The 15,498-nt window shown below is 29.2% G+C and overlaps 5 protein-coding genes across 14 annotated transcripts; 2 read left to right on the top strand and 3 right to left on the bottom strand.

The window, feature by feature from the left end:
- Positions 1-326: 326 nt before the first annotated feature.
- LOC100877230 (delta(3,5)-Delta(2,4)-dienoyl-CoA isomerase, mitochondrial) lies at positions 327-2,292 on the top strand. Of its 4 annotated transcripts, none has more exons than XM_076531382.1 (7): positions 327-465; positions 881-1,028; positions 1,106-1,194; positions 1,272-1,399; positions 1,495-1,775; positions 1,874-2,000; positions 2,075-2,292. In XM_076531382.1, exons 2-7 carry the CDS (start codon positions 901-903, stop codon positions 2,168-2,170), a joined length of 849 nt encoding a protein of 282 aa, XP_076387497.1. In that variant the 5' UTR covers positions 327-465; positions 881-900; the 3' UTR covers positions 2,171-2,292. The 4 variants fall into 4 exon arrangements, with proteins under 4 accessions (XP_076387497.1, XP_012149832.1, XP_003707247.1 ...); XM_012294442.2 differs by having other exon boundaries at positions 329-459; XM_003707199.3 differs by having other exon boundaries at positions 429-702.
- On the bottom strand, positions 1,801-3,963 carry LOC100874756 (dynein regulatory complex protein 8). Of its 6 annotated transcripts, none has more exons than XR_013038125.1 (5): positions 3,824-3,963; positions 2,876-3,116; positions 2,582-2,792; positions 2,312-2,520; positions 1,801-2,022 (listed from the first exon to the last, which is right to left on the bottom strand). XR_013038125.1 is itself a non-coding variant. In XM_076531386.1 (4 exons), exons 1-4 carry the CDS (start codon positions 3,431-3,433, stop codon positions 2,008-2,010), a joined length of 567 nt encoding a protein of 188 aa, XP_076387501.1. In that variant the 5' UTR covers positions 3,434-3,474; the 3' UTR covers positions 1,801-2,007. The 6 variants fall into 6 exon arrangements, 3 of the variants coding, with proteins under 3 accessions (XP_076387501.1, XP_076387500.1, XP_012149883.1); XR_013038123.1 differs by lacking the exon at positions 3,824-3,963 and adding an exon at positions 3,334-3,474; XR_013038124.1 differs by lacking the exon at positions 3,824-3,963 and adding an exon at positions 3,241-3,430.
- On the bottom strand, positions 3,508-9,871 carry CPSF1 (cleavage and polyadenylation specificity factor subunit 1). Its single transcript, XM_003707198.3, has 20 exons — positions 9,584-9,871; positions 9,307-9,521; positions 8,659-8,966; positions 8,325-8,575; positions 8,055-8,236; positions 7,686-7,970; positions 7,449-7,622; positions 7,235-7,372; positions 7,015-7,164; positions 6,773-6,934; positions 6,463-6,698; positions 6,155-6,365; positions 5,930-6,096; positions 5,621-5,864; positions 5,361-5,546; positions 5,044-5,292; positions 4,644-4,973; positions 4,296-4,569; positions 4,089-4,218; positions 3,508-4,011 (listed from the first exon to the last, which is right to left on the bottom strand). Exons 1-20 carry the CDS (start codon positions 9,750-9,752, stop codon positions 3,825-3,827), a joined length of 4,248 nt encoding a protein of 1,415 aa, XP_003707246.1. The 5' UTR covers positions 9,753-9,871; the 3' UTR covers positions 3,508-3,824.
- A 364-nt stretch (positions 9,872-10,235) lies between these two features.
- Positions 10,236-15,298, bottom strand: LOC100874641 (mitochondrial import inner membrane translocase subunit Tim29). Of its 2 annotated transcripts, XM_076531383.1 has the most exons (4): positions 14,963-15,298; positions 14,646-14,752; positions 14,467-14,568; positions 10,236-14,300 (listed from the first exon to the last, which is right to left on the bottom strand). In XM_076531383.1, the coding sequence occupies exons 1-4, from the start codon at positions 15,052-15,054 to the stop codon at positions 13,909-13,911; spliced, it is 693 nt and encodes a 230-aa protein (XP_076387498.1). In that variant the 5' UTR covers positions 15,055-15,298; the 3' UTR covers positions 10,236-13,908. The 2 variants fall into 2 exon arrangements, with proteins under 2 accessions (XP_076387498.1, XP_076387499.1); XM_076531384.1 differs by having other exon boundaries at positions 14,646-15,294.
- Positions 10,314-13,649, top strand: AGBE (1,4-alpha-glucan-branching enzyme). Its single transcript, XM_003707197.3, has 10 exons — positions 10,314-10,448; positions 10,676-10,845; positions 10,920-11,161; positions 11,237-11,446; positions 11,576-11,883; positions 11,967-12,167; positions 12,244-12,596; positions 12,665-12,849; positions 12,925-13,213; positions 13,299-13,649. Exons 1-10 carry the CDS (start codon positions 10,336-10,338, stop codon positions 13,304-13,306), a joined length of 2,079 nt encoding a protein of 692 aa, XP_003707245.2. The 5' UTR covers positions 10,314-10,335; the 3' UTR covers positions 13,307-13,649.
- Positions 15,299-15,498: the final 200 nt, after the last annotated feature.

The following is a 15,498-nucleotide window of genomic DNA, read 5'->3' as shown; positions in this document are numbered from 1 at the left end:
GATGTGAAAATGGTAAAAATTTTGTTTCGAATCACCAAAAACCGTTATCATTGATGTTTCCTTCTGAAAAAGGGAGCTTATTTGCAAAATTCGGTTCCAATCGAAACATGATGGTATTACGAAGTTTCCCCTTTTTTTTGTATAAACAAATTTTTATATTTGCTTCGAGGAATTTCACTTTATACATATTGTGAAGATAGAGAGATATAGTATGTCCACATCAATAATATAACAAAAGGCCAATGATCATAACAGTCGTGGCCCTTATAAAACCTATCAATCGATCAACCAATCAATATAATAAAAATTATCGTAATTCACCATTGTATTATTAGGTGGCGATAACAGTTAAATCCTCCACATTGACAGAACGAAAATGAGATTATTGTATTGGTGTTTGTATCATTGACAATCCATCATTGTCCGTAAATAGGTTGAGTGAACAAAAACACAATATTGGTATATGTAAATCATATCATATGTAAATCAAGTATTTTACAAGTAAAAGTAATAGATAACGTTTCTCATAATAAGTTAAATAATGTCCCACTGCTACAAAATTAAGTAGTGAAATCTGAAAGTTGCTCTAAGTTTTATCTCTTATTTGAATTTTAAAACCTGTTTATTTTGCGTATTATATTTGCTCCTTTATCAATATGATTTTAAACACAGTGTTTCGTTCATTAAAAAATATAAAATCGCGTAAGAAATTTTTGTTACCGTTTCTTTGTTATTTTATAGATATATACCATTTAAAATTAACGTATAATTTAATTCTACTTGTTTATATTATGTATAGTTTTTAGTTATTATACCTTCAATTATTTAAAATTATAAATATCGTTTTTAATGATATTAACAAAAATATAACATATTTTAGATATACAATACAGTTGCAAAATGTATAGTACTGGAAATATTTCTGATAAATATAAAATGCTATCGGTATCGGTACCAAAAGAATTTGTTTATATGGTAAAGTTAAATAGACCTGAGAAACTTAATGCTTTAAATAATAACATGTGGAAGTATGTATTTTCTGTTGAATGTTAATTAATTTGATATTAATTACATAATTTGATATTGCTATCTTCATAATTTATAGAGAATTTAAACTTTGTTTTGATGAATTAGCAGTAGAACCAGAATGCAGAGTGATAGTTCTCTCCGCTGCTGGTAAAATTTTTTGTGCAGGTAAATTAAATATTTATTCTATAAATATTTTATCTAATACTGTTATCCATTAACTTATTATAAGATGCATTTTGTAGGTATTGACTTGCAAGATATGATGAATCTAGGTCAACAATTAGTAGAGCACGATGATGTTGCACGAAAGTGTAAAGTTTTACAACAAAAAATAAAGGGTTATCAAGATAGTTTTACTGCAATAGAAAAAGTAGTTAATTATACATTTAATAAACATATAACTTATTTAAAGCATATTAAAAAATGTCCTGGTTATCTGTTTTTTTAATTAAAATTTTATTTTAGTGCCCAAAGCCTGTAATTGCAGCTGTACACAATGCATGCATTGGAGCTGGTATAGACATGATATCCGCAGCTGATATTCGTTATTGCACTTCTGATGCATGGTTTCAAATAAAAGAAGTAGATATTGGCTTAGCTGCTGATGTGGGTACACTGCAAAGATTTCCAAAAATTATAGGTTCTGATAGTTTAGCTAGAGAACTAGTGTATACTGCGAGGAAATTCACTTCTTCAGAGGCATTACAATGTGGTTTCATTAGCCGTTTGTTTGATAATCAGGAAAGGTAGAAGATTTATACATTCAAATAATATATGATAAAATATTTTTTCTTTATTTTAAAATTAAATTTATTAAATTAGAGATACCTCCCTTTCCTTTCAGTTTATTGGAAAATTCAATGAAACTTGCAGAAGAAATAGCAAGTAAAAGTCCAGTAGCAGTACAGGGATCAAAAATAAATTTAGTTTATTCAAGAGATCATTCTGTCCAAGAGAGCCTGGATTATATTGTAGGTTTCAGTATTTTTCTACCTATAAAAACCAATACATTAATACATGTTTTTCAATTCTTTCATTTTTACAGGCATTACATAATCAAGCTATGCTACAAAGTGAAGATCTTGTAAATGCTACTATGTCTCAAGTTACCAAGACCCCGCCTGTGTTTTCAAAATTGTGATATTTAAATTTCTAAAGCTGTGATATACATTTATATGAATGAGAGATGAATTTTTTACATTTTATACTTTATCTTATCTATCATGAAATTACAATAAAAATATATTTTAAATACTTTTTAAACCATGTTTTCGATACTAACAAATTTTCTTTCTTGTTAGCATGCTTTCCGCAAACAATATCGTTTAGACAGTATTACTGTAATTAACCAAAAAAGTATACACTTTAGTTAATTTCCGAAAAACTCATTAGAAGACTTTCCAATCTACGTTTTTTGGGCATAGCTGCTAGTCTTATAGCCTCTAATTTTTCAGCAATGTCATATACATTCTTTTCGGGTGGTATTTTGACCTATAAGTGACGTGCAGAAAAAATGAACTTTTATGTTTATATGTAATAAATTAATGCATACAAGCAGTAAATTAATATAGTGTTCGTAATTAATTTTATTTGTTTTTGGATCACACGCAATAGCCATCATGTTGTCTATTTCTTCCTTGGAAAATGGTTCTCCAATTTCCATCATTGCTTTTTCTAAAACATCTCGCATAACGTATCCCCGATTTTCAGGATCCAGTAATTGAAATGCTTTTAATAAATCTTCTGGTTCAGCTGGTTTATATCTAAGGAAAATATGTTTTAAGTAAAATCAAACACAAGAAGATTGTTTAGTATATCCTTGTAAAGCTGAAGAACCGTAACTAACTTGCGTTCATTAATAGCTTTGGACATATACTCTTGAAACCTATGTAATGGTACACAATTATTTTCTACATTTTCCACTTCAACTTGTATTTCTTGCAACTCTGCCTCGGTAACAACACATCCCAATGCTCTTATAACAGTTCCCAAATCTCTAACATCTATTTCACCTGTTTTTGCACTATCAAATACATCAAATGCTTCAATGAGTCTTTTATCCAATAATGATGGTTCCTGAATAGACACTACATAAAAATAATAATAATTAAACTAAAATAAAAATATTTATGTAAGAATAGTGCAAAAGATATATTTATATAAAAACATTAAAGTACAATTAATACTATGTTATATTATATATTAGTTTACTTTTATTTTATATAAATATGCGTTAGATCTGAACCCTTATTGGTTTCGTACTTATGTAATTGTTTGATCAATGTAAACTTAGTATATACATACTTCGCAGAGTTTCACGTGTTGTTAATCGTCTCAAAGCAATGCTTTGTCTAATCGATGCCCGACTTGACATTCGCTGAGTATCAGTCATTGACCACGCCATTGTGTATCGCAAATTTTAATTTAAGCACGTTTTACTAATATGGTTATTTATATAAATACAGAAAAAAATGAGGCTTCAGTCTTCGTACAAATTTACTTTTTAAATTAATGTATTATATACAGAAAATAAGTTGTAAATTTAGCGAGTTAAAAATTTGACAATTCCTCCTAGATTTTGTACAAATTACAATTTCAACTGATAGACACATACAGTCACATTATTTCACAGACAATATTCACTTGTTTTAAAAGCGAATGTACAAGTATGATAGATTGTTTATATATAAAATACCAAAAATATTTTCTGGCTAAAATTTCTTAAAAAAAATCAACAGATATATTTTCTGTTTGAAGAATAAGTGTGTTACTTGAAATACTGAAAACGAGCTACTTTAAAAATGAGCAGTTTGTCGGTCTATCTCTGTAAGATCTTCGATTATTTCTTGTACACGTGTTCCAATTTTTTTCGCTACGTCTATTTTTTCATTGTTAGGTAAGTAAAGATAACGCCAAACTAAATCACCGTCAATAATGCCCCTTGCAGGATTACCCTGAGTTCGAATGTAGCTTTTGTAAGTACTGAAAGAAGAAATACTCAATTTATAAAAAAATTATTAATAATACAACCAAGAATTTACGTTAGATATGATAATTACCGATATGCTTTAGGGTTTAAACCAGCAATATGACAGATATGAGTTACCAAAACGTTTTGCAACATGAGCAATCTTCGGTAAGTTTTTTCTGGTACAGGTAAAATGTAACCCAGACTTCCATCAAGAGATGCTAATAAAGTAATGAGATTTAAACGACTTCATTTAAATGCTAAATGAATTTGTATTTACTGCTTAAATTAAACGTACCATACATCGTAACATGCCTTTTATCTGCACCTGAAAAATGTTTCTTATCATTCGCAGGATCTGAAATTCTGCATCTTATACGGAAAAATGTATTGACTTTCTGCCCTAAGTGGAAATCAGCTTTTCTAATTAATTTTTGCCCTCCGAGACTTTCCCTTGATTCTGGTTGATACATGAATAAAGCTATATTGCTTTCACCATCAGCCACAAGGAATCCTAAATTATTATTGTCAATGAGGTATTCGATCGTATACACTTCTGCTGGCCTGAAGTCCTAAACAAATATAAACTCTTTAAAAAATTTGTTTTTATGTAAGGAAGCAAAAGTATAGAAATAATTTCACTTACTCTGCTAACAAGAGATAATGTTCTGTATTCTTCTTGAAATCTTAATAAACTAATCGATTTATATACATCAGCTATTAAAATCAAACTTTTAATGCTTAACATTTGGTGAATATAAATTTGTGTATCTATGAAAGCAACTCCAACAAGATCATTATCCTTTAGTTGCCAAATATAGATTTTCTGTCCTACAGCTGAGACCAGAAAGCCTGATACTTGTGTGATAGCTGTTATTGGACCTTTTTGTTCTTTTGCGTAAATTTGTTTGAATCGATTTTTTGTTAAAGGCTGACCGGGTTCTGGTACAACTTCAATTATATCAAATATAAGTATCTAAAAAATGAATTTAATATTAATCAAAAATAAAGTCTGATATATTGAATGTAAAAAATTAAAAATTTACCCTTCCTCTGCTTGTAATATCTTCACCGTAATTATAATTTGTTCCCAATACTATATAACCTTTCAAACCAGACCGCGTTCCTTCGTAGGCCAAAGATACATTTTTCAGACAAGTAACGTGTTCCCATTGATCAAGTTCGATCTTAGTATTGGGAATAGTTTCCCACGAAACGGGTGAAAATAATACTATACTGAACTGTTCTTGTGACGGGAAGATAAATCTGTCTGGTCGATCTTCTTCTGTAAATTCCTAAATAAAAAGTACCGATAAGAAAAATATTATAAAAATTACATTATTGTTATATTTTTTGTTCATACCTTATCTTCACCGTTAAACCTATAATAACTTTTGAGTGGTTCGGCTATACTCGTTATAACGCAATATGTTTTACTTTCGAGATGATATGTTACGAAATGTGGTGTACATCGCAACGGTACTTTTCTAACAGGCCATGGAGCATCATAGGATAAATGAGTTGGTAAAACGCATATCCTTAATTCTTCCTTAAAATTAAATTAATACAATAGCATATTTTAACTTAGTTTGAATTATACGAAATACTGATGTGTGCTGGTACCTTTCTGTTAAAATACAGAAAACCTTGTGGACAATTTATATTATTGAAAGGTGCAAAAGAGGTAATAGGACCATCAATACCCATTGGATGGGTACGCAATTCACCGCGTCCTGTGAGAAATATCCAATGAGGATAATCACTACAAATAAACACACCATTATATCCAGCAATATTACTAAAATAGCGCATCATACAATGGCGAGTTTCGTTCATCGCAGACATATCTTCTTCTTTCGGTTTAGGTCTATAAAATAAAGTTAGGATGAATTATATAAATCAAAGTTGCATTTCAATAAAAAATATTTATACCTTAAATTTCCTGGAATTATTCCGTGATCTAATTTCTTAAATCTTAATTTTAAATGACCTTTTGGGTATCTATACGTTTGATAAATTTGAAGCTCAGAATCTAATCGCACTAAAAGCATTGGCCTATTTCCATGATGACCCAAAGCTACCATTAAAATTTCACGCACCTAAAGAAAGTAGGAATTATTTATTTAAATAAGATTAAATTCGCTATATTTACAATACCTGCATTTCAGGATTAGGAATTTCATTGACTGGCGCCGTTTGTAATGTCGTAGATTCCATACTGTCATGTAATACATATTGTCCATATCCGAAATTACGAATAAGGTAAGATAAACGTAAATCTGGAAGTGAGTAAATTTCTAACGTTCCACTATCTCTATATACCAATAACCAATATGTCGGTTTTATTTCTTGTAAATGTTTTTGCCACCTGTTAAATAAATATTTATTTCTTATTATTAGAAAAATAAATGGAATAAGTTAAATAATTAATATTAAAAGTAGGACTGTTAAACAGATAAACATACCAAGGAGCTCTTTTAGATGTCCCTTCAGATGATTTAGTTTGTGATGGTGCAGGCATTTGGAAAGCTGGTCCATCACCATAAAGAAGATCATCCTCATTGTCAATATTACCAACGATAGGTGGCTCTTCGGTGTTATGTTCCTCCTCGGGTACTTCATCTTCTACATTTTCAGGTAACTGTGTTGTAAATATTCCACTAACATCTCTATAAGCACATAGTGCTTCTATTTGGGGTCGCTGAAAAGTAAATATTTCATTATAATCATACATACTATTAAGTAGACCATATAGAATTAATTTTATTAACTTACGAATAATAGATTAGCTGTTTGCGCATGTAGTTTTGCAGTTCCACGTCCTTCTCTGAGAGTTAATAACATAACTTGCCCATCTTCAGAAAGCAATGATACATAAGGATCTGCACAACTTGCATGTACAATCGGACATCCAAGATCTATAGGCATGTGTTGGATCTATAATTTTGATACATGAATCTAATTTCATGCAAGTATCCAAACAAATACTTTGTTCATTGCATTATCTTTAAGTATACCTGCTCAATTCCTTGCAAAAGACGTACACCCATTTGAGTAACTTGTACTATGTATCTATTTGCGCCAAGGTTTCCAGCAAATACGGTACTCCCCTGTGTGCTAAATCCACTCTGATCTACTTCATTGATTTCTTGACCAGTTTGTAATATCTAAAGCGAATTATAATATTACATAATTGCAAATAGAATTGTAAGATATTTGTATGTAAAAAATGAATACCATTGTTGAGTCTTCTTGACTTAAAATTAGAAAAGCGTGAGATCCTTCAGCTTCAGGTCTCACTTGTTCATCATTATTTAATGCACCAATAACAGTCCACATATCTTCACATCCTGGTAGTTCAAATGTAGTTACAACCTGTTTTAAAATTTAATAAACGTTTTTATTATTAAAATAAACAATAAAAACGTTGTAATATAGAACAATTCATTACTTGCGGGCGAATGGAACGTTGAAGGACGCATAGGGCACCATTTTTACCATATCCGGAAGTTGTAACAAGTTCAACGTCGGGATCTTGACTATGTGAAAATTCTTCGGATAAGAAAGCTGGTTCACCCATAGATATATTACCACAAGGTCCAATATTTAATAAACTATCACATACCTTCAAAAATTTAATCATATAAATATCTGCCACTGATTTTTTCATTATACCATGTTTAAATACCTCAAATATATATGATGTAATCTGGATAGAAGTATGCGTTTCGCTTCCATATACTTCTAATTCTTCTGGATCTTTTATATCTAAGACATCAGATGCCATCCAATCTCCTATAAAATCTTGTTTCACCTTTTTCGCCGGAGTTTCTTCAGTTTCATTTTCTTCAATAGTTATTTCATTTTCATTCATGTTCTGTGAATTTTCTGATTCTTTTTCGATAAATCTTAATAAAAGTGAATTGCCGAGACGTGATCCCAAGAACAAATAATTGTCATCACACATGCACACCTATAAATTTATTCATGTTACAAACTTTTGTCTGAAAGAAAAGTATATGTATTACAAAGAACTCGAATTTGAAAATATACTCACGCACGAAGTTAAAACACTCGCTGCAGCTTTATCAAAATGAAAACCTCTAACGGAGCGCATACTATCAGCAAACAAAGATAATACATACAATTCTCCACTCTTTAAAGAAATGACTAAACGATCTGAAGATATAAATGCAACTTGAGAACCTTCTAAACTGATTTTAACTCCTTCTTGTGGTTCTACAATTATAAAACATATGAAATAATTCATGTACTTCGTTCTAAATAGCGTATTGTAATATGCATTAAATACATTGCTAATACTAACTTAATGGAAAATTTGTACTAGTTTCTGCTAAGCTATTTAAAGAAACCCCATAAGGTGGTATACTTTGGTTTAAATAAATAAGAGAATTAACTGCCATAATTAATGTTCCACCAAGTGGTTTTTTTACTGGTACTGCTTGATAGCAATCAAATGGTAAATTTGATACAGACCAAATTATTGGGTGCACTCTCTGTTGAATATTTAATGATATTGCAACCATAGCACAAGTATCTTGTCTGACTGCGATACGTCTAAAATATTGTATTATTACATTTGTTAACAAATAATTGTGTTAAAAGTTATATAAATCAAATTAAAAATTTATAAAGCTTACCCTGAAAATGTCCTTACTGGTTCATACAGTATTAATAGTGTTGGTTCATAATAACCATGTAAAAATTGCAAGTCTATTATATTATCCATTTTTTCTTCTAAACTCTTTAGAACTATCATATACGATGACAGTATAGGGGTTTTATTAGATGATGCTTTTGAATTATCTAATAAATCTCCATCATCAAGACTTGGATCTTTTTTAAAAGGCAATACAACTAATTTTCTACCATATATTAACATTACAGCACATCTCCCCTCAGGATCTACTCTCACTATTGGAATATGATGATGATTTGTCCACCCATCCTAAAGAAATATAAGAGATTATTTCATTATTTTTCACAATCTAACGTATTTACAATTGTCACTTAACATCTAGCCAACCACATACATATATCAAATCTTAATCTCAAAACAAGAAAATTTTCCTGCTTGATTAGCTAAGTATTAAGGCAAATATAATCCCTTATAGTCTACATATCATATATCTATAATTTATATGATATTAGATATAATTTTAAATACATATTACCAAAACATACTACCCAATATTATGAATATGTGACGCTAGGCCTTAGATACTTCTTATGTACTTTTTTAATAAATATGTTGAACAATTATATGATAAACAACTAAATATAATTACCCTTATTTCTTCTTCTTCAAAATAATGTAAAGATACTGTTCTAAGATCGTGTATATCTTGATCATATTCTACAACAGATAACTTTGCATCGCGAAAGCTTAACAGAAGAGAATCCCTCTGAGATCCAACCAGAGTTACAGCTTGCATTGACATTACGTTACCATGTAAAGTATATTGAGCCAAACATTCTAACTTCATTTTTGGGGGACGAGATTCTAAGAGAAAAGTAATCAATTTTATAATTTTGTAATACGTTTTAAATTATAAATAAACGTACCTGTATATTTCTCTCTTTTTGTTATATCCACGTCTGGTATTAAACGAAATACTCTGATAATATTCCCGCCGGCTACAACGAGACATTTTTCGGTACGATTAAAAAAATAACACGTTATCGCATGTTCTACTCCTGTAGCCGGATGAGTATTTTTACATATCGAATACATTTTCAGTTATATTTACTTATTATTACAAAAACATATTCTGTAAAGGTTAATATACACAACACATTTCTTAGAATATTGTCATCTGAAGTATGTTGCTTATGTATGGTTTAATATCACTATTTTACGGGTGTACCAATACATGAAGTAGGAAAATCTCTATTTTAAATTCTCTATATAGTTATAAATTGAATGAAACTTTGGACAAGTTGTGTATGCTTCTGTACAATTAGTAGGTTATGGTACAATCAATTAGAGTAGAGAAAGAAACATTATATAAAACATATTGGACCAATGATACAGCTGTACTGTTTTATTACATGATAAAAAAGAAGCATGCAGTAATTTGCATATAAAAGCGCCTTGTTTTAAACTTTGCGCCAACTATTTTATTCGCCATATTTGACAAACAGTAAAATCATAAAGCTTCCATTCTTAAAAAATTAGTTCATTGCATTCAATGACCTCTGACTCCTATACGTAGTATTTGGTAATGGATTATAAAAGGGTCACCTTGAAATGTCATAAAATTTAGTAAAGTTCGCGTTTTGTCATTCTTTATCCGGCACTACATAAAAAAGTAATTATGGGAGGAAAATGGTCGAGCATGGATCCTTCCCAAGTGGAAGTGCCAGAAATAGGTGCTTTATTAGAAAGAGATCCTTATTTAAAACCTTATGAAAATGAAATTCGTAAAAGGTATTATGTGTGCAACATACACAAAGATATTACTTAATATAATTACAAGTAGTAATTTATAATTTATATTACTGTATAATACATAAGTCGTTGGAGGTTTTTGACCTGCAATCAATATCTAATTATTTAATTTATTATAAATTTATTATGTATACTTGCTATCAACTTCCATACGTTAATAATTTTTTACATTAATTTTAATTTCTAACAAATGTTTTATTTACTAGATATGCATTATTCAAAGATTACATGGAAAAATTAGAAACTGGTGATGGCAGCTTAGAAAAATTTTCAAAAGCATATAAAAACTTTGGAATTCATATAAATGAAGACAATAGCGTTACTGCAAAAGAATGGGCACCTGGTGCACAAGAATTATTTTTAACAGGAGATTTTAGTAAGTGAACTTAAATTGTATAATTAAAATCATATAACAGATATCTTAATTTTATTTTACATCTTCATTATTAGATAACTGGAATAAAACAGCTAACTCATATAAAAAGTTAGAATATGGAAAATGGGAATTATATTTACCTCCTAATGCCGATGGTAGTTGTCCTATAAAACATCTTTCAGAAGTTAAAATAATTGTAAAGGATCACAACAATGAATTGTTGGAACGATTAAGTCCTTGGGCTAATTATGTTACACAAAATCGTGCTGAAAGTGCTACGTATAAACAACGTATATGGCATCCATTATCTAAAAATGTATATATATCTATAAACTTAAACTAATTTTGATTCATAGTAATTATTATTAACTTAGAATTTATTTTCATACAGACTTATAGATTTAAATACCCCAAGCCAAAAAAACCAGAAAGTCTTAGAATTTATGAATGCCATGTTGGTATTGCAACTCAAGAATTAAAAGTTGGTACATATTTAGAATTTGCTAAAAATGTAATTCCTCGCATTGTAAAACAGGGTTATAATGCAATACAACTAATGGCTATTATGGAACATGCTTATTATGCCAGTTTTGGATATCAGGTATATGTCTATAATAAATACTAACAAATGCAATTAATTTATTTAAAATAACTATTTAAAACATTTTATGTTAGATATAAATTTTCATATGTATTGTAGACATAATAAATAATAATGAAACTTTTTAAGGTGACTTCCTTTTATGCAGCTTCATCGCGTTATGGTACACCAGAGGAATTAAAAGAGTTAATAGATGTAGCACATGAACATGGACTATTTGTTTTACTAGATATGGTGCATTCACATGCATCAAAGAATACTTTGGATGGGTTAAATATGTTTGATGGTACTGATGGTTGTTTCTTTCATGCTGGTAATCGTGGTCAGCATCCGCTTTGGGATAGTCGGCTCTTTAATTATGGAGAATATGAAGTATTGCGATTTTTACTTTCTAATTTACGATGGTACATCGATGAGTATGGTTTTGATGGATTTAGGTATTTATATATTGAAACTTGTATCTTAGTACAAAGTTTATATTGTATATCTTTGTATAGTATACCATGTTAAATTTATGTAGATTTGATGGCGTTACATCAATGTTATATCACTCGAGAGGATTTGGACAAGGTTTTAGTGGCCATTACGATGAATATTATGGCCTAAATGTTGATGTTGAGGGTGTAGTATATTTGATGCTTGCAAATCACATGTTGCATCATTTGTATCCAGAAATTATTACAATAGCAGAAGATGTTAGTGGAATGCCTGGAGTATGCAGGTATTTAGTTTTTGTAGCCCTAATTAATTTTTATTATTGTATTACAATTACTAATTCTTTTGTATGAATATTCAAGACCTGTCTCTGAAGGTGGTGTAGGATTTGATTACCGATTGGGTATGTCTATTCCTGACAAATGGATTAAGTTGTTGAAAGAAGTAAAAGATGAAGATTGGAAAGTTGGAGACATTTGTTGGTCGTTAAGTAATCGAAGGTGGATGGAGAAAACGGTAGCTTACGCGGAATCTCATGATCAAGCTCTCGTGGGTGATAAAACAATTGCATTCTGGCTTATGGACAAAGAAATGTATACTCATATGAGTATAATGAGTCCGCCAAATCCGATCATAAGTCGTGGAATTGCTCTTCATAATCTTATTACATTAATTACACATGCATTAGGAGGAGAAGCGTATTTAAATTTTATGGGTCAGTTACACAATTATTTTATATATCTATTAGAAAATCGTCACTGTTTGTAGACGTATAAATTACAGGTAATGAATTCGGTCATCCTGAATGGTTGGATTTTCCTCGAGCTGGTAACGGGGATAGCTATCATTATGCTAGAAGGCAATGGAATTTAGTTGACGATGAATTGCTGAAATATAAGTTTATGAATAATTGGGACCGCGCTATAAATACTCTTGAAGAAAAATATGGATGGCTACATGCTCATCCTGTATGGTTTACTTATATTAAAAAATTGTTTTATTTATTCTGTACTTCATTTATTAAAGACGTGTATTTTTTACAGGCATATATAAGTTGGAAACATGAAGGAGACAAAGTAATTGTTTTTGATCGGGCAGAACTTATATTTGTTTTTAATTTTCATCCGGTACAGTCATTTCCGGATTATCCTATTGGCGTAAAGACTGCAGGAACTTACAAAGTTCTTTTGTGTAGCGACAATAAGGATTTTGGTGGCGAAAATCGTGTTGATACCAGTATACAACATTTTACCCAACCAGAATCATTTTCTGATTATTCAAATAAAATGTTGATTTATATTCCTTGTCGCACAGCTATTGTCTACGTCCGAGGTAAGATTATTTGTAATAATTTTCATTACTTTATATTGATTATAGTAACCATTAGGTAATAGTGTTAATAATTTGTTAATTTCAGAAACATAAGGACAATTATAAGGACTGATGATTATAGTTACAAGAACTGATTTTAAAGCATCATATATAAATAAAAACAAGCTTTTCTTCCTGTAAAATCAATGTATAGAATTTAGAAGTTTTTGAAGAATATTTTATTAATTTAGACATTGATGAAGGAAATTACAAATTATAGAATACTCGAATGTTGAAATTTTTTAAAATATGTTTTTTGTATTTTGTCAAATGTTGTGTATATATTAAATAATGTTAATATTGATAGTTATATACATCTCAGCTGACATATTTATGTTTTGATACTATATTTTTGGAATCTACAAGTATACGAAATAAAAATATGTTTTGTAATTTATGTAGTAGTTTTTTTATAACTATTCATCAGTTTATTGGTGTGTACAATAAAGTTTATAATATATTAAGCGAATCATTTAGGAAGTGTCTTTTGTGTAATTTGTATTTTCATAAACCTTGAAGGGATTTTCAATTTTTCAAGTCGATATTGCTAATAAGATTAATATTATTAAATACATAATAAATAATTGTTATCATGTTTAATTGATTTATATAAATGAGACAAACATATTCGTTAATCTTTTTTTAAATTAACTATTTTATTCATCATTTATGTTACTAAATTCTGCTTCATTTACATCATAATCTTTCATTTTGCTTTCTAAAACCCACCATTTATCCAATATCCCAAAATCTACTATTCTTTGATAAAAGGTAGTATATTGTACTTGTAGATAAGGACAAGCAGCTTTGTATGAGGAATATGTTTTATCGTAGTCGTCTAGCCAAATTAGAGAAATTATACCTAAATTCATTCGTCGTACAATCCCTTCATTGTAACATTGTCCTAACCATTTTACATGTTTTTCAGACACTGGATTTCGTACAGCTTCTCCAATTTGCATTATTTTTATAGTACTTTGTAATAACTGTTCTCTGAAGGAACTTTCATCTGGATTATGTTTGTGTAAATATACACCGGTTGCTAAAACTAATTTAAAAGAAAGCTTTTTATAAAATAATATTATATTTTTTATTTATTTCTTTTTCTAATTCAAATAAGCATTCAGTCAAATAAAATAAGAAATTAATTATATAGTTGTTTACGTTTAAATAATATATAATATTTAATCTCATTTAATTAAATTTAGACATACGTGTAGCATATATGGTAGCTTTTATTGGACGTTCCTTGCAGTGATTTACAGTATCTACTACTGTGTTCGTATAATCTATACAAACACTCTTCCAATATATTCCTATAACAAAGAAATTGAAATGGAAAGTATTTCAGATGACACATTTCTATTTTACTTTATAGTTATAAATTACTCACCCCATCGTTCAAGAAATGTTCCTTTTAGTTTCTCCGGTGTTTCAAAATTCTGAACTTTATGCAATACATTATTAAGAGAATTTATCACCTTTGAGGTAAGTTTATGCCTTCGAAATACAACAACTTTACCGTAATTCATATTGATTTCAATTAATATAACAAATTTAAATCTAATGTAACATCATTCAAAATATACAATGTATACTGCAATGTATTATTATGTTATTACATGAAACATAGGTCAAACATTAGTTCATGCATTGTGAATGGAAGTGAGGTTATCCACGTGAACGAAGAAAATAACAAAATATATTTACATTTGCGCTAAAAAAGTTTGTTTATAAATGCTCTTAACATGTAATTGTACAGCTCGTAGAAAAGTGTATGAGAAATGTTTTAAATATTTCATTAAACACACCGGATCGTATCTTATAATGTCGCATACGTTATTGAGAGCAATGTTATGCAAAACACTAAAAATATATATGAGAATACTGATAGATATAATTAAAATAAGTATATAACCAACTTATAGAAATTATATATATATTTTCTTAATCTTCAATCAGTTTCTGATTACTAAAATTAATATTTTGACAACTTTTTCTAACCATAGTGACTTGACGATTCACAAGGTTATATAAACGTATCAATACATAAGCAAAGAATTAAGAAGTATCAAATTTCTATTTAAGAATTCGTGTAGCATTAATAGGTAAAACAAATATTGAATACTAACAATTATGTTATAAATTGCTAATGTTTATAACAATGTATAAAATAGTTATAATAACAAATACAGATGCTTGAAATCATCGGACTTAAATTAATAATTATGATATTTTTATAAATG

The sequence above is a fragment of the Megachile rotundata genome, chromosome 4 (assembly GCF_050947335.1).
Source record: "Megachile rotundata isolate GNS110a chromosome 4, iyMegRotu1, whole genome shotgun sequence".
NCBI lineage: Eukaryota > Metazoa > Arthropoda > Insecta > Hymenoptera > Megachilidae > Megachile > Megachile rotundata.
This window is presented reverse-complemented; position numbering and strand designations above follow the sequence as displayed.